A 27,565-nucleotide genomic window follows, 5' to 3' on the forward strand; every position below is an offset into this window, starting at 1 on the left:
GACAAAATAAACTCAATTTAATTCTATGTTTACTTTTGGATCCATAATTACATAACAAGGATTTGTAGGGATTGTTTTATCTTGTCCAAGTTTTATTCTAAAATTTCTGACACTATGACAGAAATAGTGTGAGAAATTGTGTGTGTAATAAAAATAAATAAAATATAGACGAGGGTATCTCAAAAAGTTTGTGGGAAAATAGAATGAACTATTTAAAGTACCCTCATACAGTAATAAAATGTAATAAAGTAATAAAAAATGACAAGAATTTTAATTAGATAATAAGTATGGTAGTTTTTAAGGCCTATCATCACTCAGATGTTCTGCTAAATAGTTAAGGTAAACCATTTAAGTAAATGGGGCTACTCAGTATCCACGACAGTATGGGTTGACATAGAGGTTGTGGCACTTAGTTTTCTTGAATAGTATTACTTCTATTACTACAATTTATTGAATGCTTACTACCATACTAAATATTTTATTTATGTCTAATCCTTCCAAAATCCCAGCAAAAATAGGTATTATTTCCATTATACAGTTGAGAAAACCGAGGGAAAGTAAGAATTTGCAAAATGTTACACAGACAGTAATTAGATAACATTACATAATAATGATATATGTTTAGTGCTTTACATGCATTTTCAATCATTACATAAACCCTATGGTGGAACACAGGAAGGTTTAGTAGCTATTTTAAGGTCACACAGCTCATAATTCAATAAGAATAGCCAAAATTCGAGTCCATGAAGTCTGACTCCAGGAGGGATGGAGCTCTCACAAGCTGTACTTTATATAAAGCATCTCAGCAGTGAGTGCCAGGATCTGAACCTGACCCAATCTGTCTGGCTCCAAAGACCAAGAACTGTTCATTTCTCCTCTCCGCACAGCAGTTTCCTCACATGAAATGTGGGAAGTAGAACAAATAATTTCAAAGTTCCTTTTTGTTCAAAACTGTTATGATTCCATGGATTTTAATATAAGGTTTTGAAAAAAGTTGGGGGGGCACAAAGTTTTTGGGGTGCATAACAAAAATTTTAAAATACAGTTAGCTATAATTATTTAAGAATACCACAACCCTGAGATAGCTACTATTATCGTCCCCTTCTAAAGATGAGTTGATTGAAGCATGTTAAGGTTAAGTAACTTAGTGGCAGCTAACCGTCAAAAAGCACATATAATTTACATATAAATGTAAACCTGGGCGTCCGGCCTCGCCTCTCATTGAACCTACTGGTGTTGCTGGACGACGAGGAATTGCCACACTCCATCATGAGTTAGATTTTCCTAACTTGGTCAAAACTCCTATCCAATTTCACACTTATCCAATAACGCACGTTTGAACTGTCCTTATTTCTATATGCCCGAGATAAGGTAAACACGGAGAGCTCAAGCAAACTTTAAAAGGACCCAAAAAGGGCATAGAAGAACCGATAATATCAGCAGCACAGTTCCACCTTTTCTTTTTCTGACCGTGTCTTTACTGAACCTAAGTTAATGGGGAAATCGCTTTTCAGGGAAACGAAAGCTGTTTCAGATCTAACAAGAAGCAACACTTAGATACTAATTCATGGCTAGGAGAGGCAAGGTCCGACAGGGTCCGCTTCAATCAGACGTATCGAAAATAAGCAGAAAGTGATATCACAGACAGCTTTCGAAATTACGTCACAACTAAAAAACGCTGTCTTCAAAATAAGTACTCCCGACATATTATTCCACAAAAGAACATCCCGCTGGCTGACGAATACCAGAACACCCAACACAAACCCTGTGATCGTAAATGGCTTAAACTGACATTCCCTCAACGCACCGGTGGTAGGAGTAATCTAGACAATAACAGAGGCAAATGCAAAACAATCAAATCAAATAACGCTCATTGCCAAAGAACACGCGCAAAGGGGACAGAAAAAACACAGCCTCTCCCGCGAGTCCCCCAAGACAAAGGCGAGCGCCGGCATGCACTGCGGCCTGGACTACACGTCCCAGCATGCACGGCGCGCACGTCTCTCGGCGGACTACAACTCCCGGCATGCTCTCCTGACAGCTGGTCCTGCCTCTCCAGCTTTCCGGGGACCAGGTGTCTACAAAAGTGGGGTCTATCTCCGCCTGCTCCGCCTCCCTTTAGAGTCTAAGGGTCTGACACCACAGCCCACTAGCAAATTATTAATATTACGGGTTTTTGAGCCATTCCTCATTGCCTGTTTTATTAGGACAGCAAAGAGCCTCTGGCTACGGCGGGCGGGGGCGGAGGCAGATCTGCTTGGCCGGCTTCGGCCAATGGCGCCAGAGCGGCCTTCCTGTCACCATGGCAACGGCGGTCGTCCTCAGGGGGACCAGCCACCCATTGGGCAGAATCTTTCGAGAAAGCTCGAGAAGGAAGCGGAAGTGGCACGTGGAGGGGCCGGTGGAGGCGCCGGTGAGTAAATGCCGCAGATTCTGGAAAGTTCTGATCAGTGCGATACATAAGGCGGAGAAAGCGGGCCCTCCCCTTTTGGGTCGGTAGTTCGGCGCGGCGCCGGTGCGCGAGCGTTGGCGAGCGAGGTAGTCAGCCCGAGCTGCGGAGCGACCTGCGGAGGCTGAGCGCCGCTTTCTCCCGGGGTTCCTCCCGCTAGTCGCCGCTGTCTCCGGGAAGCCGGAGGCTGCTGACAGGCCGACTGTCCGTGTGCACGTCCGAGTGACAGAGGGGCGGTCGGACTCCGCTGGCCGGAGCCGTGCGCGGCCGGGGCAAGAAGCGTTGGTCGGAGGACCCAGACGCAGAACCGAGGAGACCGCGAGCCGGCCATGTCGGTGGTGGGGCTGGACGTGGGCTCGCAGAGCTGCTACATAGCGGTGGCCCGGGCCGGGGGCATCGAGACCATCGCCAACGAGTTCAGCGACCGGTGCACCCCGTAAGTAGGAGCTTGCCGGGGGCCGGGGAGGCTCTGGGTCCTGGAGAGCGTGGGGACCTTAGGCTCGCGGGCTGGCTACCGGCCACCGCGACTAGTGGAGGCGGTGTGGGGAGCGGCGCGCCCCTCCGTGGGGGCTGGGGACCCCCGGCCCGGCTGGGCAGGACCTTGCCCAAGACGAGGGGTGGGGGCTTGCTGCCACGAATGGGGGAGGGGTGGCTCGAGGATTCGCGGGGACAGGAGGAGTCGGGGGGTCGAGTCTTCCCGGGTCGTCACTTAGGGCGGGCTTCCTACCGGGGGCCGGGCTGCGGCAGAGCCCGCGACTTCGCTTCCTTTCCTTGGCGGGCGGCAGCCTGCGCCTTCCGCGGCCGCCCCCGTTTCCCCAGCCGGCTTCTCTGAGCTGGCTGAGCCGCCCCCAGCTTGTTCGCCTCTCTCCGCGCACATCTTTGCGCACCGCAGAGCCGGGGCTGCCGAGCTTTTCCTTCCGCATTGCACATCTTCGAAATGAACTAGAAGCTTCCAGAGCCTTTATGTGGTTGCTTGTCCAGTAAGCAAGCGAACTGTTGTTAGCGACCACAGAATCACTCCACCTCTTCTTTCCCACTCTTGGTTGCTAATGTATTCCTAGTGCCCGGGGTCATTTTCGAAAGATGTAAACGTCCTTTTTTGGTCATTGTATGAGGAATCCTAGACGTTTTTATTTTTCTATTTCGCATAGTGTAAATAAAGGAGACAATACAAATTGCATACTTTTGTGTTAGAACTCTACAAGAGGATGGCTCTTGTCACTGAATTAAATGTTATATTCTACAGAAGCATGGGGTGGGCAAAGCCAACATTTAGAAAGCAACTTTTGAGGGGGGTTATTTTCTGAAAAGACTATACAAACACGTGTATGTGTATTGATGAAAACAACTGCTTGCTTCTAAAGGAAATTACTGTAGGCATTACTTTTTGTTTCAAATGCACTGAAATGAAAAGTGTAGAATGAAAACATCGAACCGGAGGGTAAAATGACTGGGCTTATACAATTATTTGCGTGCAGACGAACATTGATAAAAGTGGGTGGCAAATCCGAAAATAAGCAGAAATTTGACGATGCTAGTAACGTTGGGAAAACTGTTATTCACTGAGTAACCCATGCATGTACCTCTTTGCAAATCTGTAGTCTGTTCTAAGGGCTCTGTAATTGTTGTTTGGTAGGAAAGAAGACAGTATTTCAGGCTTTAGTGCCTACATGCAGTTTGCATCTTTGTTCTCTTTCATCCAATAAAAGCTATTCAAAGGAGAGGAGGAAAAAAATAGTGTTATGTGGACGTAGTAACCACTGTATGAAACTAAACACAACAGGTATGGCTCAGAAAAACATAAACTGAGGGCAATATTGGAGTGCCCCTTATTGTGTTTGTTACACTAGATGGTTGATTCAATTGCGTTGGCTACTAATTCCTGTTTAGTACAGTTAATTTGACTCTGCCCTTGGAAAATGAGTAGATCCATTCTGGTAATATACAGTTAACTCTGAGCTCAGAATGATACTGTTTTGGACCGTATGGTAAAGGCCTAGCCTGTGCTCAGACATTTCCTTGGCTTTTGGGGTGCTATCTAATTAGCACCTGCACAGATAATGTAGGTCCAGGATATTTGTGTTATAGCAAATCTAAACTCTATTTAGCCTAGTATTTAATGCTCTCTGTATATTCCCATTTTCCTTATCTCATTTACCGTTACTCCTACCTGCCCAGATGGGAGTAACTAGTCCGAAATAAGATCACTACTCTAATTCAAAACCTAATCCACTTACGTACTCCTCAAAAGACTTTATTTATTTATTTTTTTGGTTTCTCTGTGATACTGTGCATTCCATTTCCATTGCTGAGAAGGCTGTCTCACAGTTATAAATCACTTTTCATCTCTTCGAAGATGATTTAAAATCCCTCAACATTATATTCCCTTCTGCTCTGTTACTTGTTCTGCATCATTTTTCTTGGCCTTTTCAAGTAGAATCTTCCAGATAAGAACCTTTTTTGTGCTCTTCAAACTCCAGAGGCATAACTCAGGTTCACTTGGCTTGGGTTTACATAAGAACTTTTGATTCCTAAAGAGGCAGATGATATATCAGGACCAAAATAGGTAGGACAATGATATTTAGATTTGTACAGAGTTTATGATGGAGAGAGTTACACCATATTTTTTGTTAGTTGTGTACAGGGTCACGTTAATAATACCTTTTAACTATTCAAGGCGTTAGATTAATGTTCACTTCCTAAAAATTGGGGACCTGAACAGTCGTACTTGAGGTATTGGGAAATGTCCCCTGAGCCATGAATCGACTTTTTTGGGACAGTAGGACTGCCACCTGGATTGGATTCTCAGAACAGCATTAAGTGGAACCCCCTTTGGGTATCTTGTAAAAGCCGTAGACTCCAAGTCTGTGCTGTACTTGTGTGTCCCCCAACACCATGGGTAGGAAATTTATATTAGAATTTTCCTCTTGTCCGTTTAAAATATCCACATTTACACTTTTTAACATTTTTAAAACATTCGGTGTGTACTTCTTCTAGATCAGTCATATCGTTTGGATCAAAAAACAGAACAATTGGAGTTGCAGCCAAAAATCAGGTACGTTCTTTGAGAGAATTCTGATCACTTTTTAAGTGAGAGCAGTTTTAAAAGGAAAATTTCAAGAGAAACAAGAGTGTGAAGTGTCTAAGCTTTTCTATTTATGAGTTTTAAAAATGTAATTCAGATATTCTTTGTGAACCCTTAGATTGTTTTTTCCCCTTCTGTTCCTTCTTTCTTTTTTTATTGAATAAGATCCACTCTAACTTTCTGATCTGCCAAACTTGATTTTTAGTAACATTGCTATATTTTAATTTATCTAATTTTTAAAAATTATAAATGCGCCACTTAAAGAATTTTCGTGTGACATTTCTCTTGATACTCATTTAAGTGTTAAAGATTTCTTTTATAAAAGGAACTTCTAAGAAGTTCGTGTATAAAAGTGTTTCCAGGTTACTTAGTAATTAAGGTAGGACGAGAACTTTTTTCCCAGACCTGTGCTGGCTAATATGGGTGCCATTTGCTACATGTGGCTGTTGAGCACTTGAAATGTGGCTGGTCTGAATGTGCCATTTTAGGATATTGATAGCCCACACCTACAGTTCTCTTGTATCTTTGTGGTTATGTGAGGAAAATCAGTTGAGGCCCAGATCTGGCCTGTAGACTACTAGACATGCTTCTCTCAGTTTTAGAATCATAAAGAATTTTAGGATATAAATTTGCTTAAGTTCCATACTGTTTGAAGAGTAGTGCTGCCAAGCTGTAGTCTTCCCTTTAAAAGAACTAGATCGGAGAAAAAAGTAAATAGTAAACTGTTCTGGTGTTTTCAAGCTAATAACTTCACAAGTCTTAGTTTTCAGTTAATTATTTCTTGTTTTATACAGGGTTCCAACTGACAACTTTTAGTGAAATATGCTCCAAAGTGGGCCTTTTAATCCAGAATTTACCTAAGATACTTGAGCAAAACAGTGGATTAAAAAATACCATCTTTTAAAACAATTTGGCATATTTCTTTCCAGTTTTAAATTTCAAACCAAGCATTTTTGCTTAACATAATGTGTTTATCTGAGAGATGAGACTGTCCACTTTCAATAAATAGGTTGCTAAAAGTAGCTGAGCAAGAGTTTTAAGTATGTGCAGACGTGTCCTGATTGTGTAAGATAGAATGAGTTCACTATTTTGTTTTTAAAAATTATACTCCCAGATCATCAAAAATATGCACGTGCAGTTGAAAACATTATTTAGAGACTTTGAATTATGCTTGCATCTTCAACCTTTAAGCATTAAATAGATAATTAGCATTCCATGCTGTTGCTAGGAAAAGTAGCAATCCATGTATTTTCTGGCATAAAATATTTATCCTGGCCACTTAGCAATCTGTTAGACTATAAAAATTGTCTCTTTTTTTCAAAAAATGTAATTTGATGGTAGTGCTTCTAAGTTTCCTATTCATTCATTCATTGGGTGTATATTAAACTTTTTAATATTAGTGGGGGGGAAAGGAATGAAATAAAGGGATACAGTTCTTGGGTGTTTATTCAGAGCTTTAGGGATAGCTTCACTATCTTAATCTGCTTGAAAGTCTGGTGATACTATTGCCTCTTATTCCCTCTCACTGCTTACATTCGGGCATTTTCTATAGGAGAAGAAGAAAGTATGAATAAAATCTGTTAATTGATGGGAAATTCCTGGCCCCGTGGAAAGTTATGTGCATGTGTAGGGTTGCCTTGAGTTGTACCAGTGACCAGAAAATTGCTAAGTACTGGTAGGTGGTGAATTTAGAGAAAAATTTAATTTCTCAAACTTATTTGCAGCAAATCACTCATGCAAACAACACAGTGTCTAACTTCAAGAGATTTCATGGCCGAGCATTCAATGACCCCTTCATTCAAAAGGAGAAGGAAAACTTAAGTTATGATTTGGTTCCAATGAAAAACGGTGGAGTTGGAATAAAGGTAATATAATTGAGGAACATTAGATTCCTTAATAGGAGACTGTTTAATTCATTTATAGAGAAAAATACTAACAAATATTTGACTCAAATTTCTTAGTTGGACAAGGTAGGTTTTTTGTTCTTTTTTTCATCCAACTCTTTTTAAAGTGTAGATATGTGCTAAATTGTCTTTGAAGATTATTCAAATGGTAATATATACTGCTATGACTTTATTTGTGTTTCTTCTGACTTCTTGGCAGTTGTAAAACTTAGGCTTATTTGATGGTATTTAAAGAAAATCTTAATTGTGTTCACGTATCAAACAAAATCTGTTCCAAGACAGCCCAAGTTGCAGTTGGAGAGCAATAGTGTAATACAACCAGAAGTCTTTTTTTAAACTAGCAGAGGCATTCCTGTCTTGTGATCAACACATAATAATATTTATCCCAGTGATTCATCTCTTCAGTGAGAGTGGAAATTTACTACATTCTATAATGTTTTGACTAGGACTTTGGATGGGGGGAATTGCCTTAGCTTTTATTTTTCCTTCTCATCTCTAGGGAATAAGTTCTTTCTTTTTTCCCTTTCCCCTTCCTCTCTCTTCTTTCTGAAACTATAACAATAGAAGAGAATATGTGCTGATATTTGGAAGTCAGTGTTAACATCTAGCTTAAAGTACTACAGTGTTTAAAAAGATTTTTTCCCCTCAACATAGGTAATGTACATGGATGAAGAACATCTATTTAGTGTGGAGCAGATAACAGCCATGTTGTTGACTAAGCTAAAGGAAACTGCTGAAAACAACCTTAAGAAACCAGTCACAGATTGTGTTATATCAGTAAGTAGAAGTCAGCAAGGCAGTGTGTTTTATTTTAAGTTGCCCTTTTTTGGGGGGCGGGGGGGCGGGACAGCTGGCCTATATGGGGATTCAAACCCTTGACCTTGGCATTATACCATCTCACTCTAACCAACTGAGCTATAATGGGCCCTTCTAATTTGCCTTCTTTATGTTAGTCTTAAGTATCAAATGTGTGAAAGCTTTTCTGTTTCTAGAGTTCAGAATTCTTACTGTTCTAACGCAGTGTTCTGGAGGATTTCATAGTGGGTTTGAGTAGTATTTTTAGCTAGAAGCTGCTAAGGTTCTTGACTGGAGGTGTAAATTGAAATCTCCTGAGGGCTTTTTGAAAATACAGACTGGTTACATCTGTGGGTGTTCTAATAGCTTGAAGTCGTATACTTAACGTGGGAGCTTTTCACATGTGGAAGAATTCTACCCTCAGTTGAGAACCCCAGCACATTAGAAGTTTTAAAATGTAATCTACCAGTAGTGACAAAAACCTAGATTTTTGGTACTAGCAAAGCCCTCTGTCTTCAGTGGATAATTGCTAGTTAGATAATCAAGGAGTACTTGAAATGGACAAAAGTCATCTTTTATTTGGATGCCAAAAAGGTAGTTGTAAATTCTGCTCTCCCAAATATCTAGGGTCACTTCTTGATTTGCTGGAGTTCTGCTCTGCACCAGGATTGTCTATAATGGACTTAACATATAGTTACAGTATGAGCAGTGTGGCCTGCCCAGACCAGTCAGAAGTCTTTATGGCATAGAGTTCTAGTATATGAAAGAATAGAGGCAGAAGATCTAAAATTTTGTCTGTTGCCCTTGTAAGACAGAAGGTGTTCCATCAAAGGAATATCTGGCTGTTGCTAAAAGAATATTAATCTCTGCTAAAATTAAAGAATTAAGTCATAAGTCAGTCGTTCCCCCCCTTTTGTTTTTTTTGCTACAGGGGTAGTTTGTTTGTTTTCCTTTAACCTAATTTTGGAAAAGTTATGAAAGAGGTGTTCCAATTTGAAAGGTGAGCAGAGACATACCTTTATTCTTGCCCATGTGTCTTTCTGAAGCACCTACAAATACTTAGTACAGTGACTTTCAAATTTATTTCCTAAGTTTTCTCTTCGGTATTTCCCAGGGAAGTGATTTTATGAATGTGTTAGATACCTTTTACCGGAAGAGTGTCCTAGTTAAAATGCTGTATTAGAAGGCGATCAGAAGAATTACAGCTAGAAGTCAACAGCATAAGAAACTTCAGCCCTTGAGTTGTTTTGCTCTTTTACCGCTTAGGAAAATCAAAAGGTTTTGCCAGAAAGTGTTTCTGGAATCTTAACGGGTCCACTGAATACAAAGTACCACATCACCTGTTCATGCTTGAACTTTGTGAAAAGCCAAACTGAAGGGCAGTGGCATGTGCTAGAATTAGCTGTGTATTATCTTTAAGTTCCGGCAGTCTTCACCTGTAGTTTAATTATATTTAATATTATATACTGATTTAACGTTATAATTCTCAGATGTCCATAGAAGTTTAAGACTAGTTTGGAAGCAGTATTTCACCCATTTAAATTTAAAGATTTTCTGTAGATTTAAGTAACTTTTTCAATATGTCATGAATGTTCCCGGTTAATTTTTATTTCAGTTTGAAGTTTGATTATAATAAAAATTACTTCAATATGTAAATTTGGGGCAGTCTTTTCAAAAGTAGTTACTGTTTCTGAAAGTTAAGGAACTTGCTAGAAAGTGTCAAGTTTTATTTCTGTTTTGTGACTTGGCTAGGTGCCTACTTACCTGTACGGCTGTGAATTTATTATAAATAGTTTGTGAGGAATTCTTAATTATTTTTGTATTCTAGATAAATTAAAGTTCTTCTCTTTCTTGTTTGTAGGTCCCCTCATTCTTCACAGATGCTGAGAGGCGATCTGTATTAGATGCTGCACAGATTGTTGGCCTAAACTGTTTAAGACTTATGAATGACATGACAGCTGGTAAGAAAAAAAAAAATTTGTGTAGAAGTTAATGTAGTATAAAAACTAGAGTTAAGATTCTGGGTGCCATTACTAAACCCTTTTTCATGTAGATGTAGAAAAACAGACCATTAAATGTGTAGGTTTGAAAGCAAAAACTTTACCTCTTCAGATGTTTATGTTTAATGAGAAGGTGGTATTTTGTCAAATTTATGGATCATTTTCATTAGAAAATTCTTTTACATATAGATTTTTAGTCCTTTGAATTATGTGGGTTGTATTTAACTTTTTATTTCCTTATATTGTTTTTAAAGTTAAGAAACAAGTTTTCTCAAAATCTCTTACAGTTCTGGGTTTCACAACTATCTTGGCTACAAGTATTGATTTAGTTTAATTGTTTCTTATTTTCTGAAGTATAGTTAGGAGTTGATCATTCATCAAATATTGATTTAAGCTTGTACTTGCTACACATTGTGCTAGGTGCTGTGGATGTAGTGGTGAACAAAGCAGCACTGTTCTCTCCTCCTAGAGTTTTTATCAGTTTATTATGGTTAGAGGTGAATAAAAAGTTCACCCGAGAAAAAAACCTTTTCAGCATATTGATGAAGGTATGTTCTTAGGTGTACGTGTTTAGATATACAGTGGTTTCAAAGTTCAGAAAAAATTTACCCTTCAGGGTAATCATCAGTTATTTATCTTGGATTTAAAAAAAAAAAAAAATGGTAGGAACTGTAGTTGCTGTAGTTATATATTAAATTCTTAATTTTTTTGGATAAGCAGTCTCCTAGCAGGTTGTGGTTAAAATGTAAGTATTGTGTAATGAGTCTGATATTGTTTGTGACATGTGGTTACATTTCATTGTATTCTCACGATGTGTGTTTTATTCATCACATCTCTTCATGTATTGAAAAATGATAGAGCCTTGTTCTAAAATCAGAAAGAGAATGGTTATTGATTCCAGGAAAATCAATATGAAGTCAAGAATAAAAGGAATGTTCATCTTTAATTGTTTCAAGTGTACTCAAGTTTCCTGCATGTATTGTTATATATATATATATATATATATATATACACACACACACACATAATGGAATTTCTAAGAAAATGTGAATCAAAGAATTGAAACATTTATTTTTTGTAGTTGCTCTGAATTATGGAATTTATAAGCAGGATCTCCCAAGTCTGGACGAGAAACCAAGGATAGTAGTTTTTGTTGATATGGGACACTCAGCTTTTCAAGTCTCTGCCTGTGCTTTTAACAAAGGGAAATTGAAGGTAAGGTCATACACTGAAACTAAGTGACCAACACATACTAAAAGTTATGATTTGAAGCTACTGAGCCTCTTTACTGTTCTTGTTCTTCTTGGTAATGAAGAGTTTTATTTTAGGTAAGGATGTTAATGCGGAATTGTTGCTAAGGTTGATATCAATAAAGATGATGTAATTGTCTTAGCGTACACTTAGGTTTTCTTGCTTAGAAGAAATAGCTTTTTAAGATTATCTTCTATGTAATCATTAAAAGTCAAAAATAGCATTCCATTTGGGTTTTGGAGTTACATTTCTCCTTACTGTCTTGGATTTCATGTTTTTGTAATTTAAACAGAAATCTCGAGCCTGTTCGTCTTAATTAAGTTGTTTGAGTAGCAGTGTTTAAGATTCTAGTTACAAATATGATTGAAAATAACCAGATTATTTGTTGTTTTAACTAAATTAGGTACTGGGAACAGCTTTTGATCCATTCTTAGGAGGAAAAAACTTTGATGAAAAATTAGTGGAACATTTTTGTGCAGAATTTAAAACTAAGTACAAGCTGGATGCAAAATCCAAAATTCGAGCACTCCTTCGTCTGTATCAGGAGTGTGAAAAATTGAAAAAGCTAATGAGCTCTAACAGCACAGACCTACCACTGAATATCGAATGCTTTATGAATGACAAAGATGTTTCGGGAAAGATGAACAGGTGTGTCTTGAATTCTGCAGATTAAATAGATGGAACTTCTTGCTGAAACTATAATCCAGGTGTCAGTTCTAACTGGCTATTGTGAATCCTGATGGACTTCAGGATTGTATGCTGCATGGCATATGGCTACATTGTACTCTTACAACTAGGGGCATTTCTGCAAAGAGGGTTTTTAAAAATATCTTCACTAAGTGACGTCGTGATGAAGTCTTTGTGGTATCTTTCAGTCTTTAGTATTTCTGGGCCAGTAATTGAATAATAATTTCACAGAGATAAGTGAAAATAAAAACTGAAGGCAGCTGCCAAAAAATAAATAAATAAAATAAACAATTGAAAGCAATGAGAATTGGGTCACATAAAACATTTAGGAGTTAAACTGGCAATCTTAAGAATATATAAGTGATTTCTTTCAATAATACCAGTAGAACTGATTTTCTCCTCCATCCCCTTTCTCTTTTTAAAACATTTATTTATTTATTTGGCAGTTGGCTGGTACAGGGATCAAATCTTGGTAATTTTTTTAGTTTGCTAATTTTTTAAAAAAGTGACAGATTCAATTGTATGCATTCATTGTGTTTTGAAGTATATATACATGTGGAATGGCTAAACCAAGCTAATTTACGAGTGTATTACCTCCTGTAGTTATTATCTCTCATCCCCTTTCTGCACCTGTTTTGTGTATTTACCAAAATACAAAAGTTGCAAACTCCAGTACAGTTAAACTTGGCCCTTGTGGGATCCAGGGTGTCGGGGGTGGGGGGGGGGAATGAAATTCATTTGGTTGATAAGACTCATTGTTTTTTAAAAAAAAGTAGGACAACATGTTGGTTGTATGGTAACTTTTCTGATGATGTATAAAGTGTTCCTTTTATTTGCCAAGGTCACAATTTGAGGAACTCTGTGCTGAACTCCTGCAAAAGATAGAAGTACCCCTTTATTCATTGATGGAACAAACTCAGCTCAAAATAGAAGATGTGAGTGCTGTTGAGATAGTTGGAGGCACTACACGAATTCCAGCTGTGAAAGAAAAAATTGCCAAGTTCTTTGGAAAAGATGTTAGCACAACGCTCAATGCAGATGAAGCAGTAACCAGAGGATGTGCCCTGCAGGTACTTTCTCAGCCCTGCTTTATCTTGGTGTGCATTCCTTAAACGGTTTTTACTGTATGTCGTCCTGGTGGATTAATATAATAAACAGAGCCCTGTGCCTTATTAGATATCAAAAGGAAGTTATTTTTAAATAAAACCATAAGGTTGTGGGGTGACAAGGATGTTCAGGTCTGGGAGATCCAGTAGATTAAAAGAACTACTGAGCTGGTTTTTCAAACTGGGAGTTAGAAACAGATATGATTCTAAGGGAATCTTAGAAAACACAGCTGCAAAGCACTAATTAGCTGTGTGGTGGTGACAGTTACAGAGCACATAGGAAATTAGATTGGTAATCTGGTATCATAAGGAACTGATTTAAGGGAAAGTTTACAGGGGTAAGAGTATTAGATAAAAAATGATTTTATAAAATAGATAACCCTCCCTCATTCCCAAATTGATTTTAATGCTTATCAAATGAGAGGGCAGCCCAGAAGTATGAAGATCTAGAAGTTATTGGTAAAAAATAAAATATTAGTGTATATTTAGGATATTATAGTAAAATAAGGTCTAAATCATTTTAACTAAAGTTTCAAGTTAACATGTTTAAATTTTGATCTAAACGCTTCATTTAATATAAATGAGATTTTGTAGACAGTTATTTAGACTGACTGTTGAGTTAGAGTATATACATATCAGTTACTGTATTAATGATAATCCATTGTGTCGTTATAATTCATCATGTTTTATGGGGTTTTGTTTTTGTTTTTCCTACTTAACTGTCTTTCTAATTCCCCAAAGTGTTGGAAGTTTATAGCTTTTTCATAAGTAGAGCTAATTTCGGCCTCTATCCTATACTAATTAGTTTGGTCTGTTGAATTTAGTCATTTTTATGTGCCCTGTCTAAATATGAACTTTCCACCTGTCTGCTGGGTGTTGTCTTCCCAAATTTAAATTTACCATTGCTTTCTTCGTTCACAAAATTACTTGAAAATATGTACATTCTGAGTTTACCCTTTTCAGTATCTTAGACATTTGAAAAGCAGTGTGGCCAGAGCTGTTTGTGGCTGTATATATATATATATATTTAAAGGTGATATAACTTGTAATCGAATCTGCTCTCAGTAGGGCATTTCTGTAAAGCTTAGTGCTTTTTTTCATAAGCCCCTGTGAAATTTACCGTTGATTAACAGTTGCTATCGAAGAGACACTATATAATTTGTCTTCATATCTAGCAATTGGCATAGTATTTAGGTGGTAAATGAATTCTTTATGCTTAAGATGACATGTAGTGTAAGCAGTTCTGAAATTGAGTTTAAACCTGCCCATCCCATTAGAATTGAGTTTAACATTAAAAGATGAGTGGAAATTATTAATGTGCTTATGATGATTTTTTTTTTTTTTTTTTTTAAGTGTGCAATCCTTTCCCCGGCATTCAAAGTTAGAGAATTTTCTGTCACAGATGCAGTTCCTTTTCCAATATCTCTGGTCTGGAATCATGATTCAGAAGATACTGAAGGGTATGTAGCAGAAAATAACTTCCAGATACTGTATTTTAATATGAAGAAGAAAAACTAATAAATGACTTTTATGGTGGAGAGATTAACCTACTTGGGATCTTTCAGTGATCAAATCTAATATATTTCTCTCATTTTGGTATTTTATATGGTTAGATAGAATTGGTAAAGATTTTAGAATGTCTTTCTCCTGTTTGTCTAGCACGGTAAGCTTAAATACTTAATCTGCTGAACGCATTTTCCTTTATTGTCTCTAGTGTTCATGAAGTGTTCAGTCGAAACCATGCTGCTCCTTTCTCTAAAGTTCTCACCTTCTTGAGAAGTGGGCCTTTTGAGCTTGAAGCTTTCTATTCTGATCCTCAAGGAGTTCCATATCCAGAAGCAAAAATAGGTAAGCAATTAATTGTGTATATTTTGCTGTTTTGGTTAAAAGACTTAGCTTATCATTCAGTATATAAACTTAAATTTTTCTTGTCCTTAGCAGTGTTGAGTGGAACATAATTCCGTGTGACAGTTTTCATTTAAAATAATGGTGGTGGAAAAATCTCTTCATGTTATTGATGAGTAAACTGGCCAATAGAGATGAAATGACTTATTAGTTCTGCTCTTACTTCCACGTATACTGTATCTATTTAAGAACACATTAATATCCTATTCTGATGTAGTCTGTACTTAAAGGATTATCACCTACTTTTTTATATTAACATTTCGTCTAGGTGAAATTTATTTGCAGGATGTGTTACTTCTGATTTAAAACCTGTGTTAGAGACCATTGTGAAACTACTTCTCAAATATACCTTTGTTTTATAATCTTTTCTAAAGGTACATCTTTTTGGTGCATTTTTCTTTGGGACAATTGACACTATCTGTTTACATCTACTTTTTACCCATAGTAACTCTTTCCTAGACTGCAGGTTAAATTTGCCAGTATTGTTAGGTCTTTTCAGGACTCACCCTTGCCCCACATCTTTCTATACAGAAATCACTGGAAGGAGTCAGTCCTAGCCAGTTGTGTTTTCTTTCTTATTACTGTAACACTGAAATATCCTGACCCAGAGTTTTTTTGTTTTGTTTTGAAAACAGTTTTCATGAACTTATTGTTAGGAAAATAGTGTTGAGAAATCATTGCATATAAACTGTAAGGTTTTGATAGGTTGGATTTTGTGCATTAATTCCCCACTGTGCAGAAAATAAAACCCAAGCTCTAGCATAGCACCTAATTTTTCATGTTTGTCAAAAAACATGAAAAATTTGCACATGCTTCAAGAGCCATCTTACATCTCACTCTCCTGTGAGTCTTCTTGGATACCCAGAGTAAATGCTGTTTCTTTAAATGGATCTTTTGTCACTTATTTCCTGAGCTAATGATTTAACAGTCAAGGTGTATTTCATCATCTTTCAGGGACCTGGTAATAAAATCTGTAATTTTCTGTGTGTTTGTTTAGACAGCTCTTTATACACAAGGCTGTTAAACCCCATATAGTGCTTTGCACATAATAGGTTCAAAATACTTTTGGTTTAGTTGACTCTGAAATAACAACATTGTTGGGGGGAGATAACCAATACTTAGCACTTGCAAGTAAGCACTCACTGTAAAGCTTACTAACTTAATCTTTAGAAGTAAAGATAAATTAGGTAACTTATAGCAGGTTGCACAGGCAGGATTCAAGCCCAGATAGCCTGGGTTAAAATTTGCACTCTTAACCTTTACTCAGTAATGTTCTGGAACCACTCTATTACACATAATAATGTCAGGCTTTCATAAAGGTTTGGCTCACCTCCCCTATTTAAAACAGCAGACTGTTTTGATTATTCAATCTCAGAAAAACAATATTCCCTAAAAGACTGTAGGATTAAAATTCAGAATTTTATCATCTGCCTTATACTAGATTTTTATGTCTAGTTTGTGCTTACCTATCTGGAGAAACAGGATAGGAGGAGGCAGGGACTGCATTTCATCAGTGTCTTACACACAGTGTCTGCCTAGTGTTAAATAAAAGTTACAAGAGTGCCTTTGCCTTTGAAAGTTTGTATGGCATACTAGACTAATCCCAAATATTTCAAGTATACTTATAAGTATATATTGGGGCGTTATATATGTTTTCTTTTACAGAGATTTAGATTTAATTCTAAACTTTTTATGTTTTGTTCTAGGTCGCTTCATAGTTCAGAATGTTTCTGCACAGAAAGATGGAGAAAAATCTAGAGTAAAAGTCAAAGTAAGAGTCAACACCCATGGCATTTTTACCATCTCCACAGCATCTATGGTGGAGAAAGTCCCAACTGAGGAGAATGACATGTCTTCTGTTGAAGCAGACATGGAGTGTTCAAATCAGAAACCACCAGAAAACCCAGACACTGATGTGAGTTTGTGGATAAACCTTTATGTTTGTATATATAAAGTTGACTTAATTCTGAGCTACAAGAGAAGGGTAGGGAAGGGTTAAAATAAATATTTTTCTTCATAAATAATTTTGATCAAAATTTTGGGTAATGGTAATAGCATCTGCCAGTTAATCGTAATGTACAGCGTGGAATTTACTGAATCGTGCCTAAATTCCATATGAACTAGAGTATGACAATTTAATTAGAATAGGTAAAAGTTTTTTTGTTTTTTTTTTAAAGATGACCGGTAAGGGGATCTTAACCCTTGACTTGGTGTTGTCAGCACCACACTCAGCCAGTGAGCAGACCGGCCATCCCTATATGGGATCCGAACCCGGGGCCTTGGTCTTATCAGCACCACACTCTCCCGAGTGAGCCACGGGCCGGCCCAAAAGTTTTTGTTTTTAAAAAAATATATAGACCACATATTAAGAAGTCAAGAGTTGACTGATGGGGTGAAAAAAAATTTTAAGATTATACAGAATCTGTTGGGTGAAATATCTACCAAATTAACGATAGTTTTTTTTTTTTTTTTTAATTGTATGGCAAAATTGGCTTTGGTATTTCAGAACCAGTTTTTATTTATATGGTTTTCTATGTTGTGGGAGGAAGGAAGCTAAGTGTCTGCATAGAGTTTAGTAAGAGTTGTTATTTTCATCATCTTAATTTAGACTTCTGTTAGCATGTGTGCTAATTCTATGTGGTCAACAGGGTTTTAGGAAGCTAAGAGTATTACAATCACTACAGTTTATTTCTGGGGAATAATCAGAAATAGCTTAAACGAAGAGGCAGGCATTGTAGTGTTTTAGTTAAGGTGTGAGAAAGTGTGGTATCCAGTGGTCACTGTTACCATTTCTAGAACTGTTAAGGAAATTAACATTCTGAACCTTAGTTTTACTCTCTAGAAAAACTCTTAAATGTAATGAGTTAAGTGACCAGTCCCATGTAAACTTTCTCAATCTCTTAGTACCTTTTGGATATCAGGAATGCCTGCCTTGTAAATACTGCGGTGTCTGCCATAGAATCTTGAAGCTTTGAAAGAAAAAAATGAGAGACTTCAGGGTGGGAAGAAAGTAGTTAATTTAGAATGTTTCATGCTTCTCCCAAAGATGGGAAAAGATCATAGCAAGCACTGATTTATCGAGGATGGAGGATTAAAAAAAGAAAAAAAAATAAGAACTTTTAGGGTTCATTTTCCTTCTTTTTCCTTACCACGTTTTTAATCAGGATCATAGCATATATTCTGTGTCCTGAGGTCTTTTAAGTTATAAGTAACAGGATCATACAAAGAAAGTGGGAACAGAGTAGTAAGTATCTATAAGCTGAAATGATGACCCCTTGAATGAATGGTAGTTGGCCATTTTATGTAACTGTGGTAGATTGAAATGGAGATAATGTCGAGATGCATGATGGCTGCTGGTGAAATTAGGTTTAGGAAGCTTGTTCTGGGAAAGAGACCTTGATTAGTAACCTGTTTCCTGTGCTTTTGAGAATTTTTATCTGTACAAGGTTAGGTGAAATTTTCTTAAAGGATCGTTCTTGATTGTCGCCACATCAATCAAATGCTTACTTATGTGATTTAACTATATTAACTTGTCATTCAAAGAATTTCTTTCAGGTTTAAAATTTCTAAGAAGTTTTCAAGTATTTTGTGTCATTTTGCTTTTATCCAGTACCTTTTCTCCCCACCTATTGAGATTTCATAAGTTGAGTGTACTGTCTTTGGTGCCCTATAACTTTTTAAATTTATACAAGTACACCTGCTCTCTACATCCTTTGTGCCTGGGCTTTCATTTCAGAAAAATATCCAGCAAGACAACAGTGAAGCTGGAACACAGCCCCAGGTACAAACTGATGGTCAACAAACCTCACAGTCTCCCCCTTCATCTGAACTTACCTCAGAAGAAAACAAAATCCCAGATGCTGACAAAGTGAGTGACTCTTCTAGTTTATTCCATTAGACAATGTTGCAACGTGTAATCATTAATGATGTCATTAAATCTGCAGTTTCAAGAACAAGCACCATTTTCTGTAGGATTTTTTTTCTAAGTTTCTATGTGTTTTTCAACTAAAACCATTTAGAGGTACTCAGCCTCAACCAAGGGATTGAATAATCCTGCTTCAGACCTGAAAGCCTCTTTTGATTAACTGCCACTGCAAGTAACAAGAGCCTGATGCATAATGGCAGTTGTTGTCTTCTAAAAGGGCAGAGGATCTGCTAATGCCAGAGGCGGAAATAGATACATCCCAGTGCTGTGTGATTAGTTTTCACTTGAATTAATTGGATGATAAATACATGGGCTATAGGAGTCTAATAAACTTTCTTCTCCTCTCAATTCATCTGTCAAATTTAAGTAAATAAATTATGATGGTCTAGTAATAATCAGATTGCATTTCAAAGTAATTATTCTTTTGCCTTGCTTCCACAGTAGGTATTGGAAGCTAAATTAAATAGTGGTTCTGTGTCCCTTGGAAAATGACAGCTTCTAATCAAACCTGTAAAATTTGTGGTCAGATGGATATTGAAAAGTTGCCATTGCTAGTTCAGAATCACCCTGTGCTTTGCAGAACTTCAGTCTCTGTGCAAGTTGCATGTAAATGATTAACTTGTTGGTAGTTTAATATTTCTCTCACATCCTGAGGGGAAGAGTTCTGTACCCCCAGGCAAATTACAGAATTGTTTACTGGGGTCAAAATAGATTTTATACTGAGTAAAAGTTTCCAGTTCTTAATTTCCCCATTCCCTGATTTATCCTGTGGGGTTCCTAAAGTAAGCTATAGATCCTGGCTCAAATTTTTCTGAAAACTGCCTTCTTTTTTCTCCTGTTAGAAATTGTATGATGATGGTGGTTATTTGGGGAAATAGGTGCTTAATTTCAACACCACTCCCCTTGACTTAGAGTGAGCATTGACTCGTTTGTGCTGGTAGTCTCATACCTGTCTAGAACATGACATTGGGTAGAATATCGTGTTCTTAGTTGTAGGTGGGATGACTATTCTCAAGCCATATGGAGCTTACCATACACCCTTTTTTGGAGGGTTTCTCATCTGTTCCATGTTCGAATGCCATTTTGTGGTATTGGTTTTGTCAGTGGTTGATTTAATTTTGTATTCCCGGGTAGTCCTGATCTTGACATAACTGCCATGCATGTACCGTAATGCATTCATTCCTCAGTATCTGTTGCACTTTGTGTCTCGCTAGCTGTAGGTATCATTTAATGCATTTTTGTCTCTTGTGGATCATGCCGTCAGAGCATGCATGATATAGTGGAGGCTTCTCACGTACGCTAGAAGGAAGAAGACACAGACTGCAGGCTGACTGCCTAGATCATCCATAGTGACACAGTATAGAGCACTTGATAGATACGTGATTTCTAAGGAACACTGAAATTTAAGTCTTGGAAACATGCGTTTTAGTCCACTTTTATAATTTTAGGAAAGTCATTGAACTTCTTTCTAGTCCCAGTTTCTTTGATAAAGTGCCTAGAATTTTAACGTCCTTTATAACTCCCTAGAGTTGTCCTTTGGCAGTGATTGTGTGCTTCACAGGCTTGTCTCTTCCTGTTTTACCATCCTAGCCGGTCAGGATGCATGTTATCCACTTTGGTTATCATCTTATCTGTCATACAACTGAGTCTTCTCAATTGTGTTCTTTGCCATTTGTGCTAGTGGGAACCTGCAGAAGTGGAAATACATAAAAAAGGCTTGGAAAATTACAGGCCAGGATATACTCTTTTAGCCCTGTATTTACATATTTTGAAAACTAATAGTAAACTATTGGCACTTGCCACATTATTCCGTTGCTACTTTGCGACTCGTTTCTCTCTTTCTACCTCACAGAGTTGCTTATGAGAACTATTAGTCAAAGGCAGATAGCAGGAATACACGCGCACGTTTGTGTGTATAATCTCCAAGTTCAGTAGGAGATTTTAAAGGCAGTCACTGTAGTGCTAATTATTATTAAAGCAGGCGTAATACTGGGATATAGAGACTGTAGTATATGTTACAGGAATGGAGTCAATCTTAACATGTCTCACATTGGTTAGAGTATCTTGGGTGACTGTTAGATTCTAGACTCCAATTTAAAGATGTGGATAATATAATAATTACGACTTTGTGACTCCTGGGATTCATAAACATGCTGAAAGGGACTAGAGAGTAAAGACCTATGCAAAAAAGCTTAGCAGGAGAAGTTTAGTTTAATATGAGAAGAGAAAAATAACCTGGTGAATTCCTGAAGGAAGGTAAGGCATACAGTCTCGATTTAAAATGGACATTGGGAATTAGATGATCTTTTAAGCTCTTCCAACTTTATGATTTTAGGGATTTTATTTTTGCCTGAGTCAGTAGCAAGTACGATAAGGAAATTTTTTTGTTTTTTAAGGATTGTTTAAGAATATTCTTTTTTTTTTTTTTTTTCTTAACCCCCTTTCCCCAAGGCAAATGAAAAGAAAGTTGACCAGCCTCCAGAAGCTAAAAAACCCAAAATAAAGGTGGTGAATGTTGAGCTCCCTATTGAAGCCAACTTGGTCTGGCAGTTAGGGAAAGACCTTCTTAACATGTATATTGAGACAGAGGTAGGTAAAATAAAATATTTTTATTTTGGAATATATTTAGTTGTTTGGCCATGTTACCCACATTTGTAATAGATAAATGACTATAACTCTTTCCCGTATCCCAAGTTTTGTAAGTTTTAGGGATAGGATGAAGCCAAAGTTAATGGGTTTTAATTTTTTAATTGCTTTTTGTGTCCTTACTAGAGAGATCTATGCCATACATAGATTGTTCTGCTTGGTATAAAATTGATTCCTAAGTTTTTGTGAAGAAATTGGATGCCAGTATATCCTAGCATAGAGCACAATACAGTTGGAATCTCAGGCTACACTAAACATACTTATGAAGACACATTGTGCTTTTTGTAGTCTGAAATTCTAGAATGTTATGGGAAATAATTAAGGTTCAGCTTTGCTTTACTGAGAGGGAACATTGTGTTTAGGAATTTATTTAACAATGAATTATAGTCTGTTTATTTCTTTGATTTAAAAACATGGTGGCGAAGTAGTGTGATCATTATACATGGGCACAATATTAATTGCAGTATCAGACAACCCTGTAACTACGTATAGGAAAACAAAATTATATTTAATCAGTGGGTTGATTTGTTTTTTACTTAGTATTAAATTTGAAATGTGAAAGCTATGTAATTTATTATATAATGTTAAAAAATAAACAACATCAGCATGTGTATTTAGAAAATGAAACTTTATAGGGTTTGTAGGAAGAGTTTTATGAGGTATGAATTGGAACTGACAACACTAATTTGTTTTGTATGACCATTGATTTTTACTTTTTTTTTTACACCAGAGTCTAAATAGTTAAAGTTTAGTTTTGAGTTATTAGAAGACTGGAATAACCTTTTTTGTTTCCTGACAGGGTAAGATGATAATGCAGGATAAATTGGAAAAAGAAAGAAATGATGCTAAAAATGCAGTGGAGGAATATGTGTATGAGTTTAGGGACAAGCTGTGTGGACCATATGAAAAATTTATGTGTGAGCAGGTATGTTTATGTTTTAGAGCTTTGTTTTTATTGCTTTATAGACATTTTCATATGAAGTGTTTAGTACCAAATTTGACATTTAAGCCTCTACTAGATTATGTAACTTTAACTTCTTGAAAACAATTTGAAGATAGAAATTATATAAACAAAGTCTTGGAGAGAGAGGCTTGCAAATGATGAGCAGTTTTATTTTATTGTAGTTTACCCCAGTAAAGCTTTGTTTTTACCATCCAGAAGAGAGGACCTATCAAACATTTACTCAGAGTCTATGGCATCACAGTTATGGGGGCTGGAAAGATAAGAGAAAATCCTTGCTTTCAAAGATGTCAGACTTTTTTAATGATGTTGCTCCCTTGGTGGCTTTTAATCATTGTTTTATCCCATAAGACTTGTTCATCCAATCATTCCAGAATTTATCATTATTCCTCTTAATCCTTTTCTTGACTCCCAGTGAATATAGCTCTGAGTAAATTCCAGAAGCACAACTGTGCAAGATGGGACTTGGAAAAAAATTGGTGAGATGGAAATTTAGTATGGTTTAGGGATTAATTCTGAAGTTAAAGGTCATTTAAACTTAAGTTAGGAGTCTGTTTTAGTCCTAAAGTCCTTGGGCTCCCTTGTAATAGAGTTCACTTCTTAGCTCTGCCCTGGCATTTCCTGGTGTCTTATTTTTGAGATTCTGAAGTAGGGATGACCCAGCCAGGCTGGAGTAGAAGTACATACCTTACATAAATTGCTTAGGAATGATTTTTTTCATTTGTTCAGTGATTGCATTGCCAACCTGTATAGCTTCCCTTTCAATATTTGTGGGAGGGGGTAGAAAGTTACCAGTCAAGACCTAGCTGTTTTGGAGAGCAGGAAGATAATTTCTCTTCCATAAACACATCTCAGTGTATGTAGAATTATAAGTCAATAAGGGCAGTTTGTCAAAAAATTCTTAAATGTCACTGTGTGACAGAAGCCAAGGAATACCTGTCAGTCCCTCATAAAGAATTGTATGGAGTTCATAAGTAGTAGAGTGTTTATTGTTCCTTAACATCTTTCAGTGAAGAGAGTCCAGCTAATCAGAATGACTTCTTAGATAAGATTAGGAACCTAGTGTTTAGCACCTCTGAGAACACCTGTTTTGTTGTGAAAACTTCTGAAGTAAAATTGCCACTAATCTTGTTTCATATAAAGGATCATGAAAATTTTTTGAGACTCCTCACAGAGACTGAAGACTGGCTCTATGAAGAAGGAGAGGACCAAGCTAAACAAGCATATGTTGACAAGTTGGAAGAGTTAATGGTAAGCCCTTCTCTCCTTCTAAAAAGTGGTACGTATGTTTTAAACGACAGACATTTAAAATATAATCATAGCAGCTATTAATTTACTGCATTTTGTTTTAGAAAATCGGCACTCCAGTTAAGGTTCGGTTTCAAGAAGCTGAGGAGCGGCCAAAAATGTTCGAAGAACTAGGGCAGAGGCTGCAGCACTATGCCAAGATAGCAGCCGACTTCAGAAATAAGGTAAATCAGTCTTTTTGTACATACTTGTGGTGAGAAAGTTAGCCTAGAATTTAATAAGCTAACATTTAAGCTGAGAAATCTTCTCTGTAAGTTAATAGTGTTAAGTGGGAAATTTTGGTGTTTTTTGTTATTGTTGAGCATAAATGTTTGTTTTTTTATTATTGTTTAGTATAAGCATATTATTACAAATCATGATTTTTCTTTATGCCCTTTACCCAACCTATCCCTCCCCAAACCTCCCTTCTGCAAATTTTGGTATTTGAGACCACTTGTAGATTTGAACTTCATAGAAAGTTGGGTCAAATTAGGTGTTACTGTTAAATATTCAATTCTATAGAATGGCCGTGGTTTCTCTGTTCAGGATGAGAAGTATAACCATATTGACGAGTCTGAAATGAAAAAGGTTGAAAAGTCTGTTAATGAAGTGATGGAGTGGATGAATAATGTCATGAATGCTCAGGCTAAAAAGAGTCTTGATCAGGATCCAGTTGTACGTGCTCAGGAAATTAAAGCAAAAATTAAGGTATTACTCTCTCATGTTTACTACTGGGTTCTCTTATGGATTCAAGTTGTAGTCATTTGAACCTTAAACATAGCCATTTTTCCTATAAACCTTTTACCTCATCCTAAGACTAGTTCTCTTAGTTCATTTTTGATATCACAAAATAAAGGCCTCATAAGTTTGTTAAATTTCCATTTCTTCGTTAATTCATTTGGTTTGACAAAAACATTCATTGAGCCCCTGTTGTTCTCGGGGTTGATCAGAGTACAGTGTAAAGTCCCTGCCCCTGTGGAACTCACATTTTGGTGAGAGGGAGACCAATGATAAATAAGTCCCTGTTCATATATCTGATGGTGTTAAGTGCTGTGGAGAAAAATAAAGTTGGGTAGAAAAGGGTTAGGAAATTCTGGGTTGTGGAGTAGACCCAAGTTGGAATTTTAGCAGGGAGTGTGTGTGAGGCTTGAAGGAAGTTGAGAAGAAAACCAAGGAAGTGCTTTCTGTCTGAAATGATTTTCAAACACAATGAAGGTTAAGGAAAAGTGGGCCTTTTAAGCTGCTTTCAGGTTTAAAGCTGTAGACTTGAATTCCAGCTCTTTGCTCACTAGTTTTCCTGATCTTGAAGTTACTTAACCTCTTTGGACCATTTTCCTCTTCCATGAACTAGAAATTATAATTCCTACCTTTTAATATTGTCATAAGGATTAAATGAGGTAATATAAAAAGTACATAGCAAGTCCCCGACACAGCATAGAAGAGTCTTTCCTTCTCTTTTGATCAGGCTGCAAGCTATGGTTTTGGAGAAATGAATTCTGTGATGTATAATTGGAGTTGTGGGAAAAATATTTGGTCAGGTATTTAGGGAAGTAGTTGAAAATGAAGTAGATGGATCTGGATTAATCTGATGACTAGTTTGTTTTTTCCTTAGGAATTGTACAATGCTTGTGAACCCGTTGTAACACAACCCAAACCAAAAATCGAATCACCCAAACTGGAAAGAACTCCAAATGGGCCAAATGTTGATAAAAAGGAAGAAGATTTAGAAGGCAAAAATAATTTTGGTGCTGAACTTCCACATCAGAATGGTGAATGTTACCCGAATGAGAAGAGTTCTGTTAATATGGACTTGGATTAGATAACATTAAATTGGCTTGTTCCTTCAATTAATAAAATATTTTTGCCATAGTATGTGACTCTATATAACATACTGAGACTAATTTATATTTTCTTTTTTAAGGATGTCTAGAAAATTTGTGTATTATATGGAAAAAGAAAAATGCTTAAGTCTGTAGTCTTTATGATCCTAAAAGGGAAAATTGCCTTGGTAACTTTCAGATTCCTGTGGAATTGTGAATTCATACTAAGCTTCTGTGCAGTATTACCATTTGCATCACTGAGGATGAAACTGAATTTTGTCTTTTGGAGGAAGAAACCAAACTGTACTGCTTGTTCAAGAGGGCTGTGATTAAATCTTTAAGCATTTGTTCCCGCCAAGGTAGTTTTCTTGCATTTTGCTCTCTACTTCAGCATGTGTGTGGGTGTGGATGTTTGTAAACAAGACTAAGTCTGATTTCATAAGGGCTTTCTAAAATCAATTCTGTCCAATATAATATGACTTCTTGCTTTCATATTAAGAATTCAATGAGTAAAACAAAAGCTAGTGAAATGTGTTAGCAGCATGCAGAACAAAAACTTTAAGTTGTCTCACTGTACAGTACATTGTCATGTGAAGGTGTGAAATGGAAGTGGTGTCGGTCCTGTTGTAACTGAGGGTGAAAACTCTTATGAGCTTTAAAATAAAGTTCATCTTATGGTGTCATTTCTAAACTGTTGGTTTTGTCACTAATCTAAAAAGGGGATTGGGGGAGAGGATTATGAATTATTGTAGCAGAAATGAAGTTACTTAGTGTGAAAATCCAGTTTTCCTTTTTTGCTTCAGTTTATATATGCTCTCTCTTCATGTAGCTTTCTACTGAGGGAAAAATAGTATATGTTTATTATATTAAAACACTTTTAAATAGAAAGTGAATATAATTTAAAATTATACCACCAAGAAAAAAACGTTAACATTTTGTTACATATTCTCCATGACTCTTACCTGTAATGATGGGTGCATCTGTGTGGGTGTAAGTGTATGTGCTACAGTGTTGTGGGCTGTTTTCTAAAACTGTGTACCAGGGAAACCCATCAGTAAATATAGTGTGGTGTCATTACAGCTTCACAGACATGGTGAGTTCCATTATAAAGACATACATAAATATGTTTTATTTAATCCCACTATTGGTAGGTTTAGGTGTTTCTCAAGTTTTTGATATTCTAAATAATGCTGCAGTGAATCTTGTCTATCCAGTTATTACTTTCAAAGGACAACATTGGAGAAGTGTTGGGTTTGGTGGAGAGAAGACGTGTGCTAGAACAAATGACCAGGCTGCCAGCGAGGGCACAACAAGTGATGCTGCCTTCACCAGGGCCAGTTTTACCTCATGTGAGGGGATTAGTCTTTTACCTGTAGCCGTCTATTATACTAGCTACTGTTTGGCTACTCTCCTTTCACACAGAGTGACTACTCTTAATAAACCTCACTGGTGGCTTTTAATTTTCAAGGTCATACAGGAAGTATCAATTAGGAAAACAAACTCCACTACTCAGGTTACTCAGATTTTAAAGCCCACACTCTGAACAACCCTAGACTAGCTAATTTGTCATTTTGTATGTCTGTGTTTCAAAACATCTTAAGATTTGCCTTTTTTCATGAATTATGTATTTTGCTTATTTGTAATGTTTGAATGTTTATATTTTTAAGGATCTTAATCATTTGTCAGTTATCCAATATTTCCACAGTTTAATTTCTTTTAACTATGTTTTTACCATTTAAAAAGC

General features: G+C 36.9%; 1 protein-coding gene across 5 annotated transcripts; it reads left to right on the forward strand.

Annotated features, from left to right (window-relative positions):
* Nucleotides 1-2,448: 2,448 nt before the first annotated feature.
* Nucleotides 2,449-26,512, forward strand: HSPH1 (heat shock protein family H (Hsp110) member 1). Of its 5 annotated transcripts, none has more exons than XM_063101759.1 (18): nucleotides 2,450-2,885; nucleotides 5,447-5,504; nucleotides 7,259-7,399; nucleotides 8,093-8,215; nucleotides 10,095-10,194; nucleotides 11,315-11,448; nucleotides 11,888-12,132; nucleotides 13,013-13,241; nucleotides 14,631-14,737; nucleotides 14,992-15,125; nucleotides 16,889-17,097; nucleotides 18,919-19,050; nucleotides 21,559-21,696; nucleotides 22,553-22,678; nucleotides 23,858-23,965; nucleotides 24,067-24,186; nucleotides 24,524-24,709; nucleotides 25,614-26,512. In XM_063101759.1, the coding sequence occupies exons 1-18, from the start codon at nucleotides 2,779-2,781 to the stop codon at nucleotides 25,818-25,820; spliced, it is 2,604 nt and encodes an 867-aa protein (XP_062957829.1). In that variant the 5' UTR covers nucleotides 2,450-2,778; the 3' UTR covers nucleotides 25,821-26,512. The 5 variants fall into 5 exon arrangements, with proteins under 5 accessions (XP_062957831.1, XP_062957829.1, XP_062957833.1 ...); XM_063101760.1 differs by having other exon boundaries at nucleotides 2,451-2,885; nucleotides 24,548-24,709; XM_063101761.1 differs by lacking the exon at nucleotides 18,919-19,050 and having other exon boundaries at nucleotides 2,449-2,885.
* The last annotated feature ends 1,053 nt before the right edge of the window (nucleotides 26,513-27,565 follow it).

Source organism: Cynocephalus volans, chromosome 7 (assembly GCF_027409185.1).
Source record: "Cynocephalus volans isolate mCynVol1 chromosome 7, mCynVol1.pri, whole genome shotgun sequence".
Lineage (NCBI taxonomy): Eukaryota > Metazoa > Chordata > Mammalia > Dermoptera > Cynocephalidae > Cynocephalus > Cynocephalus volans.